Here is a 20,276-nt window from a genome sequence, read left to right as displayed (position 1 = left end):
GATTTTACGAAGATCAAGGAAACAAGAGATCACAGAGTGATCTTGGCGCCCACCATTGAGTCATTTTTGAATGTTCCAAATTTCAAGACTAGTTCAAAATCCTAAAAGTAGGTAACTATGTCAGAATCCAGGTCATCACAGTCCTTGGATCTAGTGACCTATAATACCATTGGTTATTTTGGCTCCAAACAAGGTACTTACATACCAAATATCAAAGAGATTAGTCAATATATGAATGTGCTATGAGTAAAGCACAAATATGTCACTAGGTCAAAATCAAGGTCAAAGTTCATTTCGGTACACAAAACTGTGCATGTGGTCCATGCATGCGGTCCAAATTTGAAAGCTGTAGCTTGAAAAATGTGAAAGTAGGTCACTAGATCAATTTCAAGGTCAACGTTCATTTCAGTACACAAAATTATGCATGTGCTTCAAATTTGAAGGTTGTAGCTTGAGAAATGTAAAAGTATGTACTAGGTAAAAATCAAGGTTAAATTTCAGTTCTGAACACAAAACTATGCATATGGTCCAAATTTGAAGCCTTTAGCTTGAGAAATGTGAAAGTAAGTCACTAGGTCAATCTCAAGGTTAAAGTTTATTTCGGTACACAAAACTATGCATGTGGTCCAAATTTGAAGGCTGTAGCTTGAGAAATGTGAAAGTAGGTTACTAGGTCAAAATCAAGGTCAAATTTTATTTTGGAACACAAAACTATGCATGTGGTCCAAATTTGAAGAATGTACCTACGCATTTGGTCCAAATTTGAAGGCTGTAGCTACAGAAATGTGAAAGTAGGTCACTGGGTCAAGATCAAGGTCAGCTCATGTTAAGGTTCATCTAGCCACTCAAATCTATACATGTGGTCCAACTTTGAATGTTTGTAGATTAAAACAAAAAAAAAATAGGTCACTAGATCAAAATAAGTGACCTTGACCTAAACAGAGAGATTGACACATTAATGAGTTAATATGCATTTTTTTTCTTATTACGGAAACAGAGAATGCACATATATTACTTATATTATAACTAAGAATTAAACCCATACCCTAAACAAGAGAAATGACACCATTAATGAGTTATATGCAATTATTATTTTTTTTCTTATCATGGAAACAAAGACTAATATCTAAACCCAGAAATTTGAGTACTAAACAAATTAATCATCAATCTACTAGGGTAGTCCATTCACTGCTGAAGTGTAATAGGAAAATAATGAACAACTTGAATCATTATCTCATTAGTGTCTGCAGACTTTATGACCCTTCTACGGGTAAGGCCATAAAAAACCAATTAACTACTTGGAGGGCCACTGGATATAAAATTAGATTAGAAATCAAAATAAACAAAGGGCCATAACTCACTAAAAATTGTTGAACCAGTCTGATTTTCAGGGGACACAACTAGGGTTCCAATACATCATTCTACAAATTTGTTTAAAATCCTCATAGTTTCTGAGAGATACGATATACAGAAAATTGGTTTAACGGATCGGACGGGCGACGGACCACGGACGCAGAGTGATTTGAATAGCCCACCATCTGACGATGGTGGGCTAAAAATGTGGCCACTAGACTGTTACATAAGTTTTCCCATGTTTTGACCCAGAAACATATTTTAAGATCTCTGGAATTCGAATTTTGAAACTGACCTACATGCCATATTGACAAACAATATGGAAGAGGTATGGCGAGCAAGTAGAAAATGTTGCCTCCTTTGTGCTTATACGGTTTTCCTATAGTTTAACCCAGAGACATAGTTTAAGATTTTGGGAAATCATTTTTTTAAAACTAAACTGACCTACATTTCACAGTGACAAACAATATAAAAGAGTAATGGTGAGCCAAGTAGAAAATGTTGCCTCCTTTGTGCTTATAAAGTTTTTCTATGATTTGACCGAGTGTCCTAATTTGAGACCTCAGGTAACCCAGTTTCAAAATCGGAATAGATTTCATAGAGAACAACATTCTGACATAGTTTTATGAACATGAGGTAGAAAATGTGGCCGCTAGAATGTTGAAAATGTTTTCCTATAAATTTTAGTTACTGGCCTAGTTTTTGACCCAATATAACCGAACAAAACACTCGTTAAAGATCTTATCAAACCGAAAAAAACACTCGTTAAAGATTTTGTCAAGGGTAACATTTTGACTAAGTTTCATTAAAATTTGGCCAAAATTGTGACCTCTACAGTGTTAACAGCCACATTGTTGATGACGGACGACGGACAAAGGGTGTTTACAATAGCCCACCTAGAACACTTTATGCTCAGGTGAGCTGAATAATTCAATAACAACTATTTTAAAATAAAAATTTATTTTTGACGGACATCAAAGAAAAGTCGTTATCAAATATTAAAGATAAATGGTCATGAAACATGTAAATACATGAGCTGAACAAGTTAAACAACCTAACAAATGTTACAAAAAGACGTGTACCGAGCAAATATTTATTTTAATAATCAAATGTATTTCTCGCAATGATATGCACGTGTTTCCATGGTGTCACTTGGTATGAAACGCTTACTATAGCTTGCGTTTTCTTGTTTAAATAAAAACGCTTGAATTGAAATCAAACATGAAAGTTATCTGATCGGAAAAAAACAAAATGCTTTATAAGATTCTATCGTGAAAACGGCTGTTCTTAAATATATTGTTCATGACATTATACAAATTAACATGTCTGAAGCTGATGACGTCAACAAGGATATGTACAATTTCAACAACTCCACTGATTACCGAAGTACATAACTGTAACAAGAAAACTGTGTAAAAACAGAACTAAGATAAATAATAAACTTAATATAATTATTATGAAGACAGTTACAAATGGAATGGGTGCGAACTAACCTGATTTCTAATTGTATAAATATAAACAAAACACCTATACATGAATGCGCATGAGTCAACAAAAATAGCATAACCTTATGTAAAGTGGAACCAACCCCATCGTCAAAAATGACAATTAGATTGTTGATAAAACCATTCCCTTTGGCAAAAGGGCGAACTTTGATTTGGGATCTCGGTGTCATAGTAACGTTTAAAATGAGTTCAAAAGCAGACGTTATATTCAATTATTGCACATAAATATCAGGAAGTGTCGGACAGTAAAATTTCAACTGACATCAGCCTTTCATAAAATCAAGGTGGCATTTAAACATTATTTATTTTAATGGCAACACTTTTTTTTAACAATGCTTTAATTAACTATCTAATATAAGACGTAATTATGATTATGACGCCCGGCTGATAATCATCAAATCTCGTTAATATGTTTAGTAATCTTCAGGAATATTTGGAGATTATCATCCGGTTTGGAAATTATGTCACTGAATTGCCCTTGTGGAACTGGGACTTAGAAGACGGTTTATTTTCTGAATCAAGGGGATATCTATGGCTGTATCTATTACACATTGAACATAAATACCTAAAAAACAACAGTTATGTTATACAATAATTATAATACAGTTTTTAGTCACGTTGTGAGTTTACTCAAATTAGTCAAATAATTTCATTTCAAATCGTCATTGAAGGTAGACATTAATGTAAACTAAGGCGAATGTTTTGTTCATATAACAAAAGAATAATTTCTCTTTTGTCAATCACATAAAGTGATAAAAATGATATGGTTAGTTAATGAAATTGTTTATATTAAGTGATTTCATAATGTCCTTGTTATTATGCCCCTAAACAATATGACTGTCTCAGACTAATACGAATTTTACTTTCAAATACAAATTTCTTAGATCAATATAGATCAATATGAATTTTTCAGACAAACACGACTGACTCAGACCAATACGAATTTTTCAGACAAACACGACTATCTCAGACCAATACGAATTTTTCAGACAAACACGACTGACTCAGACCAATACGAATTTTTCAGACAAACACGACTGTCTCAGACCAATACGAATTTTTCAGACAAACACGACTATCTCAGACCAATACGACTGTACCCGACTTAAGAACAAGGCTTTCATTGTTATATTACTCAATTATTAACATAATATTATTGCATCAGTCAGTAAAAAATCAACTTCTCTAAAGATTTTCTCTGCCTCCGACAACATTTACATGCTGTAATAAAACCTGATGTTTAAGAGTACAAAAGTTCATTCTACCGAACACAGAAACTAACGTTTTTTTTACACAGGTATATTTCTGTTAAAGGCTACGCGCTTAAACATGAAATTAAAAGTACTTAAAGACAGTGCTAAGAAAAGACTAAACATGATAACATGTGAACAAAGTATGAAAGTTGATGACAATAATCTGAAATACAAGACATCTAAATCTCAAAGTGAAACCCTAAGAACAAGTCATTTCACATTCTGCAATTAAATAAATTTCAGCTTCAGCAGAAGTTCAGTTTTAGCCAAATTCATTCAGTAATCCCAATTTCTTTATTCAGATGTGTTATAGTTTGGCTGTTCATTTTAGCTTATTGCTTCATAAAAGTATTGTACGATTAGTCAAATACGCAATTTTGCCTAAAGACTCGTCAGCTTTGTAATTGTCTTTATATTAACTCAATCATATAAAAACATCTGCCTGGTGAAGTTTCTTATACACATTTAAACAATGTTTACTCACAAAAGTATACAAACTGATATAATATCGAAATACAAATATCAAATATAAGTGATAAAATTTGTTCACCTACTATCAATTCAACACAAAAAAAAAAATAAATAGAACTTGTTTAGGAAAATCTCATTGTATTATAATAACTCCACTTTAGTTCAAATATGCATGAGCTCCGTCGTTATGAATTGATGCCTTAGTTTCTGCATCCGTCCTTAATCGCTCGCTTCGTATCAATTTCTTAGTAACAGTTCAATATCTTAATACGTTACACGATCACTTACTTAAATCAGAGTCTTGAATTATTACACATCGCCAGAATCACTATTTCCGTTGTGCATGGCAGTTGGTGTTTTCCCGTCATTGTTGCATTCCTAGCTCCATGCTAGGGAACACACGACCTGCTTATCGTTACGTACGCCAAAGCGGACGTCGGTTTATTGTGACACTATCCAAACATCTGTTTAGCCACAGTTTCCGGACGCATGTAATAACCGCTTTATTTTCTGTTCACGATGAGTACTAATTCATATCACACAATGCTCGTTGACGTCAACATGCATATCTAATGCTTAAAATATTTTTTATAGTATACAAAAAGAAAACTGTCTTTGTTAAATGTATCTTTACATATACATATCTCTTCAACTGTTAAAACGTCATTTTCAGGTCATTGAGATTGTTACACACATTTACGATCTCTGAAGGATTATCCTTTTTACCCTTTAACGTGATAGACCTTTAGATGTTGCATCAACATCCTGTCTGTTCAGTATCAGTGTATGTTTTATTCTCTATTCTTAGCTTCACTTTCGTATGAATTCCTTTTTTAGAAAACAAAGTGTATATAAATCGTATTCACACTAGGTACGAAGTGTACGTGTGACGTTTGCGCCAGCGCTCCAAATAGTGGTTCACTAAAGCGCTTGGCAATATGAAATTTATGGCATCGTCAGAAAATTGGCACATTCTGTAATTTATTTGCTTCAGAGCAACCCATTCTTAGTTATGAAATGAAATAAATTTAAGGAACTATACCGATCATCAAAATAAAGTCAACTTTCAAATTGCAACAATTTCATCAAAATTATTTTTGGCTGTAAAGCGTGTCTCCACAAACGCTATATTCCTTTTAAGTAAAAATGTTAAATACATATACCTCGTTATATGAGCCGTGCCATGAGAAAACCAACATAGTGGGTTTGCGACCAGCATGGATCCAGACCAGCCTGCGCATCCGCGCAGTCTGGTCAGACTCCATGCTGTTCGCTTTTAAAGCCTATTGGAATTGGAGAAACTGTTAGTGAACAGCATGGATCCTGACCAGACTGCGCGGATGCGCAGGCTGGTCTGGATCCATGCTGGTCGCAAAGCCACTATGTTGGTTTTTCCATGGCACGGCTCATATTATGTCTTTACAGGTAATGATATGTCCTGTTGAAATTATCACAACGCTCTTGTATTAATTTAAAAGAAGAATTTCAATCCTTCTCAAATCCATTTTTCCGTTTGACTATAATTGTTCTTAAATAGCACATTATGTGATAAAAATGCTAACTTAATGAAGTTATGGTATTTATTTCTTCTCATGTTTTAGCAACAAAAGTAACGTTTTGTGTTCTCCAGCGTTTGAGCTGAAAGCGCCAAAGCAGGCAGTTATCTTTTACAAACAACCATTGTCTCTGTCTCCTCACAAGCTGGAAGAACGTCCTTTCCAAAATATATTAAAATGAGCGCATAGTTTGCACAATATACTCTACCCCAACATATTATTGAGCACAATGAATTCAATTTTAAGGATGATCACATTGAAACTATTATTCACCGTCTACGTCTTTTTCCTCTTCTTCCAGTGAGAAATCGTTAAGTTCGTCAAAGTTTGTTGGTTTTCCATAACATTGTAAAATGAAGTCTTCCATTGTATTATATAAATGCTTCTTTGTATTACCACCGTCCAAGTTATGATTCTCGTCGGTGTAAATCTGCAAAAGAAAAAAAAACACTTTAATATTTTATCTGGTCCTACCAATACTATGTTTTGTAAGTCAATTCGAGGATAACTATTGCCATTTGCCCGTTGTATATTTCATTTGGTTTGTTTTATTTCTTTTTGTTGGATTTAACATCACAGTAATCAAAGATCATATGACGACTTTCCAACTTTTGACGGTTAAAGAAGATCGCTATAAACTCTCTGGTCATAACTGCAGGCACTAGCGGGCACCTGGTAGAAAAGCCAGCTGTATTGCTTTCTCGCTTAAAAACATTCTACGCCCCAGAGGTTACGAACTCACAGCGCTATGAAGCAACTGATTCGAAGTCAGCGGTCTTAACCAGTCGACCACGGAGGATCCTAAATTTCATAACAAGAGTGCCAGAATATCACAATATACGCCCGTCACAGCAAATTTCTTTACTCTAGCATCTGTATTTGCAAATGGAATTTTAATTTTGTGGTTGTTTAGTAATCATTGTAAGTCTTTTGTTTTTCTAAGTCCACAAAAAAAACTCCTTACCAGGTAGAGATACCTTTAAATACACCTAAAATTGGAAAGTAACATCTATGTTGTACTACAGAAAAGTGGTCTTGGTTTTTCCCTACGGTCATTTATAAAAAAGTTACAATATAAGTTATTTAATATAGTAACAACTAAGGGAAGTAAATCTTAAAAAAAAAAAAAAAAAAAAAAAAAAAAAAAAAAAAAACCAAGAGTGCCAGAATGTCACAATATACGCACGTCACAGCAAATTTATTTACTCTAGCTGCTGTATTGCAAATGAATTTTAATTTTGTGGTTGTTTAGTAATCATTGTAAGTCTTTTGTTTTCCTAAGTCCACAAAAAAATTCCTTACCAGGTAGACAGACCTGAAAATACACCTAAAATTTGAAAGTAACATCTATGTTGTACCACAGAAAAGTGGTCTTGGTTTTTCCCTATGGTCAATTATCAATTATAAAAAAGTTACAATATAAGTTATTTATAGTAACAACTAAGGGAATTTAATCTTAAAAAAAAAAAAATCCAAAAAAAAAATCCAAAAAAAAATTGTAAGTCCACACAAAAGTCTTAACCAGGTAGAGATTGGTCAAAATACACCTCAAAATTGGATGTAGCATGCATGTTATACTACAGAAAAGTGGTCTCGATTTTTCCCTACGACAAGTAATGAAGAAGTTACAATATAAGCTATTTATAGTAACAATAAAGGGAAGTAATTCTAAAGAAAGGAACTGTGCACGACACTTCCTCTCATGATGGTGTATAATTGTGCCAAGTTACATCAAAATCCCTCCATGCATGAAGAAGAAATGCTTCGGACAAAGTCATTCTTGTATCTGACCTTTGGCCTCTAAGTGTGACCTTGACCTTAGACCTAGGGACCTGGTTCTTGCGCATGACACTTCGTCTCGTGGTGGTGAACAATTGTGCCAAGTTATATCAAAAACCCTCTATGTATGAAGAAGAAATGCTCCGGACAAGGTTTTCATTCTTGTATCCTTTGACCTCTAAGTGTGACCTTGACCTTAGACATAGGGACCTGGTTCTTGCGCATGACACTCCATCTCATGATGGTGAACATTTGTGACAAGTTATATCAAAATCCCTTTATGCATGAAGAGAGAATGCTCCGAACAAAGTTTTCATTCTTGTATCCTTTGACCTCTAAGTGTGACCTTGACCTTAGTCCTGGAGACCTGGTTCTTGCGTATGACACTCCGCCTCATGGTAGTGAACATTTGTGACAAGTTATATCAAAATCCCTCTATGCATGAAGAAGAAATGCTCCGGACAAAGTTTTCATTCTTGTATCCTTTGACCCCTAATTGAGACCTTGACCTTAGACCTGGGGACCTGGTTCTTGCGCATGACACTCCGTCTCATGATGGTAAACAACTGTGCCAAGTTTCATCAAAATCCCTCCATGCATGTAGAAGATATGCTCCGGACAAAGTCTGTGGACGCCGCCGCCCGCCCGCCAGGGGCGTTCCCATAATACGTCCCGTTTTTCAAACGTGCGTATAAAAATGTTTGAAATCGATTTATGAAGTTTTGGGCAAAACACCGGATTCTAAACACCTTGTCACACTATGGTACATGGCTCCTTCTTGCCGTGAGCTCGCATAAACTAAGGTAGCTCAACATGATTACTTCTTACCTTATATCATACAAATTATGGAACATTTTCTCATTTTACCTTGCACAAACTTTGGTTCATAGTCCCGCCTTACTCGAGATTGCGCGAACTGTGGTAGTCTTCATGGTTACTTCTAACCTGAGATCGCACAAACTAGGGTACATGGGCCCGTCTTACCTGAGCTAGCAAAAACTATGGCACATTATTCCGTTTTACCTGCGATTGCATATAGTATGCTACACTATTCAGTCTTACCTGAGATCGCACAAACTTTGATAGCACTACATGGTTCCTTCTTATTAAACAGAGATCGTACGAACTATGTTACATGGCCCAGTCATTCCTCAGCGTGCACAAAGTATGGAACATGGTTTCTTCTTACCTAAGATCGCATATGCTATGGTAGCTCTATATGGTCCTTTCTTTCCTGAGCACGCACAAACTATGACACATGGTTTCATCTTATCTTAGCTCGAATAAACTATGGATGATACATGCTTCTGTCTTACCTGAGTTCTAACAAACTATGAATGGTCCATGGTTCCGTCTTACCTTAGGTCGAATAAACTATGGATGGTACATGATTCCGTCTTACCTGAGATCTAAAGTAAACATCCTCTTCGGTTAATGCTTTTATAAGTTGAGCGGTATTCTGGAAATGTACATTATCTGAAACAAAAACATCTACAATTTGATATGCTGCTTAGAAATGGCATTATAGAGCGTGGAGGTTCGTAGATAAAGTTTCCGTTGCCCAGTGGTGTTGAAATTCGATGTTGCTCATTGTAGAGCTGGAGCGGTCTTCTGCGCATGTCCGGAAGTGATTATCAATTAGAGCACACGGCAAAAATTCGCAAATTATTGCATGTCCGCACGCATTTGGTGTATAATATGTATACTATACCAACTAAAGGTAAGGGTTAATATAACCATGGTTACAAAATATATATATTAAAGATTTTTTCATTCAAATTGCTTGAATCCGGTATATACCGTACTCTGTAATTTATACAGGCGCTCCAGGTCTTCAGTGTGTCACATTCGTTGAAATTGGTAAAAATCTGGGGAGTCAACGTCTTGTTTTAGCAAGAAGCCTTCCATCAGTACAAAAATGATGTAAAAAGCGACTAATATCACATTTCTTTATTTGATATTTGCAATCAGGTAACTGAATTTCGATGTCTTCATAGGAAGATATGAAAACAGCTTGAAAAGTAAAACAAACTGGAGTTCTTGCCCATGAATTTATGTTATAGATAGAGTTTATGAAGTGAATTCTTCGTGAGAAAGAAACCGATAGGGAGGAAAACGGAGCGTAGCGGAGTGACCGACCGAGACTTCTTTTTCTCGAAGAATTCTCTTCATGGACTCTATCTGACATAGTGTGAAATCTACGTTTGACCAATCAGAACTGCAGTCAGTCGTGTCGGATTCTTCGCCTACCTTTGACTAAAAAAATGTGTCGGCTTCCTTTGAAATACGATGGAAGGGCGGTCATTGGTTCGCATGCGTATTCAGTCGACGCTCTTCAGTGTGTAGAGCTGTTCTTCGAAAATTATTGATACAGTCACATTGGTCTAAAGGAATAAGAAACCACACTTTTTGAAAAACAACTCGTTCTGTTTGGTCAAAAAAGTAGGTTGCACACTATATAATATACAAGTTAAAGCATAGCAAAAGTTCCTTCTAGGGCACATCTATATAAATATATAATGATCATCTTGTAAAATTTTGGTTGCAATGTCTGTTTTATACTGCCAAAAATGTCAAGTAAGTATTTACGCTAGTTATTTAACATAAATTGTTAAATCCAACAACAAATTAAATCTGTTACCACTTTCAATTGAGTAAATACGGCAATAAGACATTGACCCGGTCAATCCGTTACGATTCGATGCGTGAATTTGTTGCGCATAATTAGAGGGTCGCAATGGGGTTTGTTTTCACATATTAACCATGCATTTGAAGGTAACGATAATATTTAGTTGTTTAAATGTAAATTTGCTGATATATGTCCATCTGTTTGTACATATGTTATGTTTTTCAAGAATGGATGAAATAAAAGAATCAATCAACCATCCTCGGGTTTAGTAATATGTAATCCACGGAACACGTTCAGACAGAGCCGCCTCAATTCGGAAAGAATAGTTTTAACGTCAGAGGTTATTTCTAAGAGCACGGCGTTTGATTGGCCAGCTTGTAATGACAACAGCTTTCGATATCAGTAGCTCAGTCAAGTGTGACTTACCGAATCATAATGTTCCTCAAGATCAAGACAAGGAACAAAAAATACAATGCTTACCGTCCCCTGTTCCATGTATGACCATGAACCTTGCTGATTTGAATTTCGATGCATACTTTGATACGTTGGCAAGCTGTAAGGAATAAAGGCATATAATTATGTAGCTACTTTCGTCTAGTTTACAAGAATGCAAACGGTAACACATGATATTACTACAACTGCACAACGTAGGCTATACACAAGTTAATTTTGTTGCTTTTACTTATAGGATATAGGAGTCAGTGGCACAGTAAGAAGCAGGATGAACTACAACCTGGCCAGTGATTCGGGTTCGATTCCTGGTCGCAGCTGATATCCCGACTAGTGTTAAGTGCTGAGATATTTACATTAATCTGTACTGTTTACATCAGTATCGGCCTGGAGGTAGATTTTACACCTGTCGTGGGCTCGGCTGGAAATAAGTTGTTCCATCCATTCAAGGTGGGAACTATCGCCAACTACCCACACTAAAAACGAAACTTTTTATAAATCATAAACACCAAAGAAAGGCACCAAGCAGGTATTGAGGTATTGCTTAGTATGTCCTTTACACTTCTTCTGGTAAGTTTATTATGTTTATAATATATGCCTATAATAAGCGGTGCTTGCGCTTAGAAACAAATGAACCTGATGATGTTTTAGCGTGTTATTTAAATCCTACAGTATGTCCTACATGAATAATGTTCCAAAGATTTCGAAAGCAATGGAAGCCTTGACAAGACATTATCATCCCACTTACATTATAAGCACCAAGGTTGTCCGCAGCTGTTGGCATACCCATGTATCTTTCAGTGTACACAGAATCTGAAAATAATACAAGTGACAACTAAAATTAGAATAATTTGCAGAAATGTCTTTTTGTAAAAAAAACTGAACAATACGACACGCACATACTTTTTGTAAAAGAATATTAGTTTATTTGTGTAAATTGTCATGCTGTAATGCTGCATATTCCTTATCAAAAAAATAAAGCAAAATGCTACCCAGCGTAACGATTTATTGAAAATATGTTTTAATATCTATAAATTCCCTTCAATCGCATTGTATAATTGTCGCAAGATTATTCGTTATTCATTCAAATCTACATTATTTTAAAGTTTTATTGATTCGGAACATCAAAGTTTGTGTACAATATGACAGAGGTTACTACAGCTTGGAAACTTTCACATTACTTCTCACACTAAAGGCAAAGTGGCCAGACAAAATTGTTCTTCTACGAGGCAATCATGAAAGCCGACAGATTACACAGATATATGGTTTCTATGATGATTGTCAGACCAAATATGGAAATGCAAATGCCTGGAGATGCTGTTGTAAATTTAACACAAAAAGTGGCCCGACAACTGGTATTGCGTTCGTTTCAATGGTGGTGTGCTCTTTAACTAAATGCTTTCTTCAGAGATTCATATATTAATTTCTACTTTACCATAGTATCTCCAGTCAGTGACAGGCGCCACAGCGAGACCACACTTGAACTCATCTGTCCCCTGTCCAATCACTGAGGAAGTCAAGTAACCGCCATACGACTTAAAGACAAGTTATAAACCATATCTAATAATACAATCTTATCAAGTGAGATGGATAAATGAAATTTCCTAACAACATGGTATCCCTTAGACTTTCAAGTTTGTTGACATCTTCATTAAGGCTTAATTTATCTCTAAGCTAACTGCAATGTATATACAACAAGACACATTGTCACAAGATTGAGGTCATCTAATGCATCGCATTGTAATGGGAAAATAACTATGTATACACAGTATAGCAATATGATATTTTCAACTCTTGTATTTTACCCATTTATCAAAAGAGATGGACTATAAATAATAGATCTGACTCTCTATGTCGCCTACTGTGGTATTGTTTGTTTAGCAGACATCAGTCAGATAGCAACTAAGGTCATCAAATTGTTGAACTTTACAAGACATACAAGATGTAAACTGACCTAGACCCGCGATAAGTCTTTTATTTCAAACTTTTTCATGTGATTAAATCCTTTTCCATATTAATAAACAGGGAAGCCATATTTTAGTTCAGTATTTGAATGTGATATATTTGTTATAGACATCCTAAATGAAATAGGTTACTCACCAGGCCCCATATTGCTGTTTGCTCATTCACATAATGGAGATTATTGAAATATCTAAAACAGAAAAAACACAAAATAGATAATATTCTCAAACGCAAAATGACATTGTAGGTTTTATACTTAATATGTACTAAATTCGCGGAGCTTCAAATTATTCATTAAACTATTAATATTAGCACTGAATATCAGATTCATTAGATCAGTAGACATTATGAAATGTCGCAGACAAATTCATAATTGAGCCGCACCATGAGAAAACCAACATAGTGCATTTGCGACCAGCATGGATGCAGACCAGCCTGCGAATACGCGCAGTCTGGTCAGGATCCATGCTGTTCGCTTTCAAAGCCTATTGCAATTACAGAAACCGTTAGTGAACAGCATGGATCCTGACCAGACTGCGCGGATGCGCAGGCTGGTCTGGATCCATGCTAGTCGCAAATGCACGATGTTGGTTTTCTCATGGTGCGGCTCATTTATAATGAAATCTATAAGAATATCCTTTATAAGCACAGAATGCGACCAAGCGACAAAGTAGCGGGATCGGTTTGAGTGATTCTGTGCATGAGAGGTAATGGAAAGTGCAACACTCCTCACGCCCATAGCACCCAGGTTATTAATAGGAGGAATTCTATTACACAGATACTGAACAGACGCCGTGATATTATTTTTATCATTTATGACTTACGTAATATGGGTGTTTTTGTTTTACCAGAATATAGTTCTATGAAAGTTACATATATACATTGTATAATTGATACAATTAATTTTGCGTTATATTTTTCAGTCTTTAATTTTTGCGGTATGTTCTGTAACATACCAAAACATTCATTTAGCTGATAAAATTGCAGACAAACTCATATAGAAACTACACACAGTTTTTAAGGTTAAGGTCGTCCTACTCTGTACGTGTTTTTAGATTATGATCGAAAAATGTACAAAAATAGTGTATGCAATAATGTATCCAAAGAAAAAATAACATTAGGATTATAATTTTTAAACATGAGGAAGAATTGACCTCATGACCGATATTGCAGAAAATCGATATCAGGGGAGACAACAGCTATTTGGTATTGGTAACATATATTGGTAACAGGTGACCGGTATTGCGATGTCGACATCTACTGCCTCCGGGTATTGTCACCTGGATGTTTATTTCAATATCAAGTGTAATAAAAGGGAAGGTTTTTCATAAGATAATTAAACAAGCTTCAATTATCACTGGAGTTACAAATTATGGAAAAGGGATTTTTCATTAGAAATAAAAGAAGTCATTTTTATCAAATGAATGTTTAATATGTAATTTTCTGAACCATAGCATTTTTAACATGTTATTTTATAATAATTAAATTTATTTTTATATCAATAGACCATATCTATATATCTATCAGCAATAAAAACCATATTTTCATATAAAATTATTTTCATACATATTCTTATATAAGAAGAATGTATATTTTAACATGTTTTCGAACCCCCCCCCCCCCCCCCCCCCCCCCCCCCCCCCCCCCCCCCCCCCCCCCCACACACACAACAACAAAAAAAGAAGATCGAACCATGTTTTATCCGATTTTATAACTTTTACGGCCATAAAACATTCTTGTCCAGAAAAAGGAAAACAAAGACACAGGGAAGTCACAAAATACTAATAAACTTGACGAATATATTTTAAAATTGTCTGATTGATATGTATTATACCTGCTGCCACTACCACGTCCATTCTTATGTCACAAAAATACATACGTAAGTTATTTTGTTGTTGTTTTTTTTTTAAACAGCTGTTTACAATTTATAATTACACAGGTGTAGGTTTTGAATTATTTTAATCTGAAATGGTTGAACATCACACGTATATCAATTCAGTAATTCTTAACATATAGACAAAATAGGAAGTTTAATGAATCGAAAATTATGGTATGTTTGTAAAATTAAAAAAAAAAAAAAAAGATAGTGGCAATCAGCGTGGTACAGGTATTTTGCCGTATCCAGGCAGACATTATTCATTTTAATATAACTACACATATTCCACCAATATATGAAAACTGTTTGCAAAATAAAAAATATGCAAAAGATTAAAATCGCATGATAATTTTACCTTGTAATTACAAAACAAATACCCGTATTAAATTCAAAACGCAATTATAGCCTTATCAGTATTATAATCGTCTGTGTTGTTTTAACGTTCCTTATTTAGAGGTAATTGGCAAGTTTTATTACAGGTCCAATAAAAGTATTTATGCGTGATGCATACAACATTTTATTACTTCTATATAGAAATTTGTTTCATGTAAAATTATCTTGAATTGAACATGTACAATAAATTATGAAAGTAAGTTAATCACGACGACATTTATGATAACTGAAAAGATCATGAAACCAGGTAAAATCTTCACGAAACAAAAATATATCATTAAGTTAGTGAAGTAAAATTCAATTCTGTTTTAAATGCAGATATTATTCGCATTGCAAAAACATTCTTGTACACAAAAAAAAGTGCTCCGGACATATTTTCCAGCTTTAATTTGATCAAGGCGGACCTTGAAATTTATTTACTCAAATTTATTAAGTAAAATATGTACAAAAAATTCTGTATTTTACTTTTTTACGACAGTTTGCATTTGTGATCCAAGGGTCGATAGGAAAGCTATCTCTGTTAATGTTTAATTGACATAATTGGCATAATTGACACTTGATATTTAAATGTATATGAAATAAGGTGAGAACAACAACATAAGAAGAAATGCGCATCTCTTTCTTTTTAGAACCGAAATATTAAAATGCAATATTTATCTTATATTGTTTTTGTGATATTAGCACAAAATGAATTACTCGCGAAGTAAAATTACATTAAATGATTAAATCATTACTTTAACCTTTTGATCACAATACCGCATGTTCACGCGGCATACTATAATATCGTCTGCTTATGACGCTACAATAACAACTTCGCGCTGAAGTTAATTTTTCTTCGAAATTAGTGGAAATAAACCGTCTGAGAACGAATCAAATTTTTATTTCACAAAAATGAAATAAATATCATTCAAAAGATAAATTCAATGAGAGTAGGAAAGTTCTTGCACCTAAGCTTTCATATCAATGGTTTTATACAAAAAATGCTTTGAAGAACGCATGTATGAGATTTTTGCACATTTTATATGGAAACAAAGAAGGGAAAAAATGACGAAATGATGGCATCAAACTTCATGCGAAGAACGAATCAAAAATTAAGATAAAATTTAATTTAAAAAAACCTTGTGATGAATCAAATGTTGAACTTTGGTAATATGTTTGCACCTAAGGTTTCTTATTTTTAGTAATTTTGTTATTAAGTAAAATGTGTACATGCCCTTCTTATTTCTATATAGAAAATCTGACCGCTATCGATTATTGGCCGGAGGAATATTCTTCGGTATGTTCACCTTGCAGCTGTTATTGTATCCTCCACTTCTACAGTCCCAAGTTTTTTATAGTTCGCATGCAGCCATTTGTTGCCCCTCCCAGCCGTCCCACGACCATCGACAAACACAATAATTACACTGTGTGTACTACACAAATAGTGTTCCCAGCCAATGCTAAACTCCTCTGTAACAAGTTGGCTCCCTGGTCCGCCGTATCTAAATGATAAGTACAAAATAATACTCAAATTTTGTCAAATAACAATTATTCCATGTAACAAGTTATATTAATTAGATTATGATATCAGAGCGGCAAATAAGACCTGTGTCATTGCTTTTAACTGCATTGGCTATAAAAGTTTGTTTCAGCGGTCAACGAAATTTAGGTCTTGTGACGACTTTTCCGGGTTTTTCAGCCTTTTTCCTTGATGAAAACAAATGCCCCTCCGCAGTTGGGTTCTAGGGTTGAACCACCGACCTACTGTAAGCCAGCTGGATGGCTGGATATGACGAACTCTGCATCTCTGGCAAGGTTTCAAACCATCAATTGAATTATTGTTATGTCGCCAAGTGTTGGCAGATGAAATTTGTGCTTTTGATATTTTGATTATTCTGTGAAAACCAGTGACTTTAGAACCAAGATTTTTTGCGTGGTGTTTCATGAATATATGTAGATAACATTTCTGTGTTTTTAATTGGATTTATTCATCCGATAGTTGATTTTATTCAATAAAACAATTGGATGTACAATAGAATAGACTGCTTTTATCTGTAGTGTATATTTTTTAGTGAACACAATCTCACAACATAATGTGCTTTATAAAGTATAATAGAGACCAATTATTGAAATTTGAAAACATACCCAGAAGGTTTTCTCGACCAGACAAAGAAACATTGAAAATTCTAAATGATTATGACATTTTGATGTACAGATTTGCCAGAGGTGGTAATAATCAACTTACACTTAATTGGGATATCAATCAAGGGATTAAACTGGACAATATTAGAACATTACCTGAGGCAATTTCAACTGTAATCATGGTAATATCAACAGATAGACCAAAGCATAAGAAAAATATCAACAAAGAAGTGCTTCATTCGAAAAGAACAATGAATTTATCCCACATAAAATATGAAACTCAAACAATAGTTAAAGGCCAGAAAAATATAAAAAATTGTTGCATTAAACCAAGATCCTTGAAAAACAAAACGACAGCCTTCTGTGACTTTATTATCTCGAATGATCTAGATCTTATTGCTGTGACTGAGACATGGTTAGGCACCTCCATCGATAAAGAATGTCTAGGTGAACTGTTACCTGATGGGTACAAAATTAAGCATGTGCCACGCCCTGGTAGTAGGCGTGGAGGTGGGGTGGCCCTCATTTATAGATCGGTGATAGAAGTAAAAGTGGTCTCTTCAACCAGTGACAATACTTTTTCAAAATTTGAACATATTGATGAAATGTTAGTATCAACAACTATATATATACACATTGCTCATGGCCGTTATTTACAGACCTCCTTCATCAAAGAAAAATGGTCTGAATACAATTGATTTTCTGGATACCGAGTGGCCAGATTTCTTATCAAAATACGCCGCCGATGACAAGAATATCATCATAACTGGCGATCTGAATTTTCATTTAGACGTTCCTTCTGATCGTGACACCATCAGATTTAACAGTGTGTTGCAGTTTTGTGGCATGTATCAACATGTGAAAGGGTCCACCCACGTCCACGGTCATACCCTAGACGTGGTCATCACCAGAGACATAGATAAAACAGTATCGGCAGTAGTAGTGACTGATCCTGGGTTATCAGATAGCTCTGGAAAAATAGCCAAGGACCATTTCGCGGTAATGTTTAATGCACTTGCCGCGAAACCCCCTCCGGTAAAGAGAACTGTGACATACAGGAAACCCCGTTCGATTGACGTTGATACTTTCAAAGCTGATATTCTATCATCCGATCTTTTGAATTTGTCACAGAGTATATCAGATGCAGAAACTCTCGTCTCATTATACAACAGTGAACTTTCAGCTTTAATTGACAATCATGCGCCTTTGTGAACAAAAACCATTACATTAAGACCATCATGTCCCTGGTTCTCGGAGGAGCTCAACGACGCCAAACATTTGAAACGTAAACTAGAACGTAAATGGCAGACTTCAGGACTCGCCGTTTACCACTTAATGTATAGGAATCAATGCGCAATCGTAAACAAAATGTTAAAAAAGGCAAGAACTGATTATTACTCAGAGAAAATAGAATCAAGTGAACGAGACCAAAAAAGCTTGTTCAAAATAACGAAACATTTATTGAACGGTCCAAGTGAAGCGGCACTTCCATCAGGCAAGAACCCAGAACTACTATCACAGGAGTTCAGCGATTTCTTCATAGATAAAATCAGAACTAATATTGCATCCCAGGATCAGAATGAATCATTTACTCCAGAAGACGGACGCCTATCACTATGTGATACCGCGCGTTTGACTAGTTTCAGTCCAGCAACAGAGGAGGAGGTGAAAAAGCTTGCTCAAAAGTCAGCTAATAAGTCGTGTGCATTAGACCCTTTTCCTACATGGCTCTTGAAATCTTGTATAAACGAACTTCTCCCAATATTGACGAAAATTGTTAACATCTCTCTAGAAAGTGCAATCGTGTCAGAATCATTTAAAACATCACGAATAAGACCATTGTTAAAAAAGCCAAGTCTTGACCAAAACACACTCAAGAATTACAGGCCTGTTCCAATCTGTCATTCCTCTCAAAAATCCTTGAAAAAGTGATAAACAGAAGATTTGAGGAACATTTGACGAACAATCAATTACATGAAATAAACCAGTCAGCATACAGAAAATTTCATTCAACTGAAAGCGCATTGTTAAAAGTTAAGAACGGCATTCTCGAATCCCTTGACAAAGGTGATGTCACAGTACTTGTGATGTTGGACCTGTTGGCTGCATTCGACACCATTGACCATAACACCCTTCTTCACAGACGCAAATTTAATTTTGGATTCGCCGATAAACCCCTTCATTGGGTGGCATCATATCTAACAGACCGCTACCAAACAGTATGCATCGATGGCAAACTCTCCGAACCAGTCCTTATGAAATTCAGTGTTCCTCAAGGATCTGTTCTAGGCCCAAAATTCTACACGATGTACACAAAGCCAGTCGGGTCCACCTGTAGAAACCATGGTCTAACCCACCACTTTTATGCAGATGACTCCCAACTTTATCTATCGTTTAAGCCAGCTGACCAAGCATCAGAGGCAGCCACAATCACACGAGTTGAACAATACCTAAAAGGAATCATCTCATGGATGAATTCAAACATGTTAAAACTGAATGCAGACAAAACTGAAGTAATTCTTTTTTCGAATCAAAAGCACTCCAAACATGTTGAAAATCTAGAACTGAAAGTTGGCGAATCGAGCATAAGACCGTCAAAAACTGTTCGAAACCTTGGTGCTACGCTTGATTCGAACATGCACATGGACCATCATGTTAATTCTGTGACTCGAACATGCTACGGCCAAATACGACATGTTGGTCATATTCGACCATATTTGACAACTGAAGCCACAAAAACCCTGATAAACTCGCTTGTGACCTCTCGATTAGATGACTGCAATGCTCTTTTGTACGACGTGCCAAAATCAACAATGAACAAACTGCAAAATGTCCAAAACACAGCTGCACGTCTTATTACGAAAACAACCAGTTTTGAACATATAACACCGATCCTTAAAGATCTTCATTGGCTTCAAATACAAAATA

The 20,276-nt window shown here is 35.3% G+C and overlaps 1 protein-coding gene across 6 annotated transcripts in view; it reads right to left on the bottom strand.

Annotated features, from left to right (window-relative positions):
• Window positions 1-2,296: 2,296 nt before the first annotated feature.
• Window positions 2,297-20,276, bottom strand: part of LOC123537972 (dipeptidyl peptidase 4-like) — a 242,045-nt gene continuing 224,065 nt past the window's right edge. For all 6 annotated transcript variants that reach the window (XM_053529935.1, XM_053529932.1, XM_053529933.1 and 3 more), the window contains exons 19-25: window positions 16,514-16,708; window positions 13,097-13,148; window positions 12,432-12,531; window positions 11,745-11,809; window positions 11,027-11,099; window positions 9,320-9,393; window positions 2,297-6,568 (exon numbers count right to left, since the gene is read on the bottom strand). In XM_053529935.1, coding sequence (XP_053385910.1) covers window positions 6,404-6,568; window positions 9,320-9,393; window positions 11,027-11,099; window positions 11,745-11,809; window positions 12,432-12,531; window positions 13,097-13,148; window positions 16,514-16,708 — 724 coding nt within the window. In that variant the 3' untranslated portion in view covers window positions 2,297-6,403. The remainder of the gene's footprint in view (window positions 6,569-9,319; window positions 9,394-11,026; window positions 11,100-11,744; window positions 11,810-12,431; window positions 12,532-13,096; window positions 13,149-16,513; window positions 16,709-20,276) is intronic.

The sequence above is a fragment of the Mercenaria mercenaria genome, chromosome 18 (assembly GCF_021730395.1).
Source record: "Mercenaria mercenaria strain notata chromosome 18, MADL_Memer_1, whole genome shotgun sequence".
In the NCBI taxonomy this organism is placed as follows: domain Eukaryota; kingdom Metazoa; phylum Mollusca; class Bivalvia; order Venerida; family Veneridae; genus Mercenaria; species Mercenaria mercenaria.
Note: the sequence above shows the minus strand (reverse complement) of the source record. Positions and strands in the feature narration are given on the sequence as shown.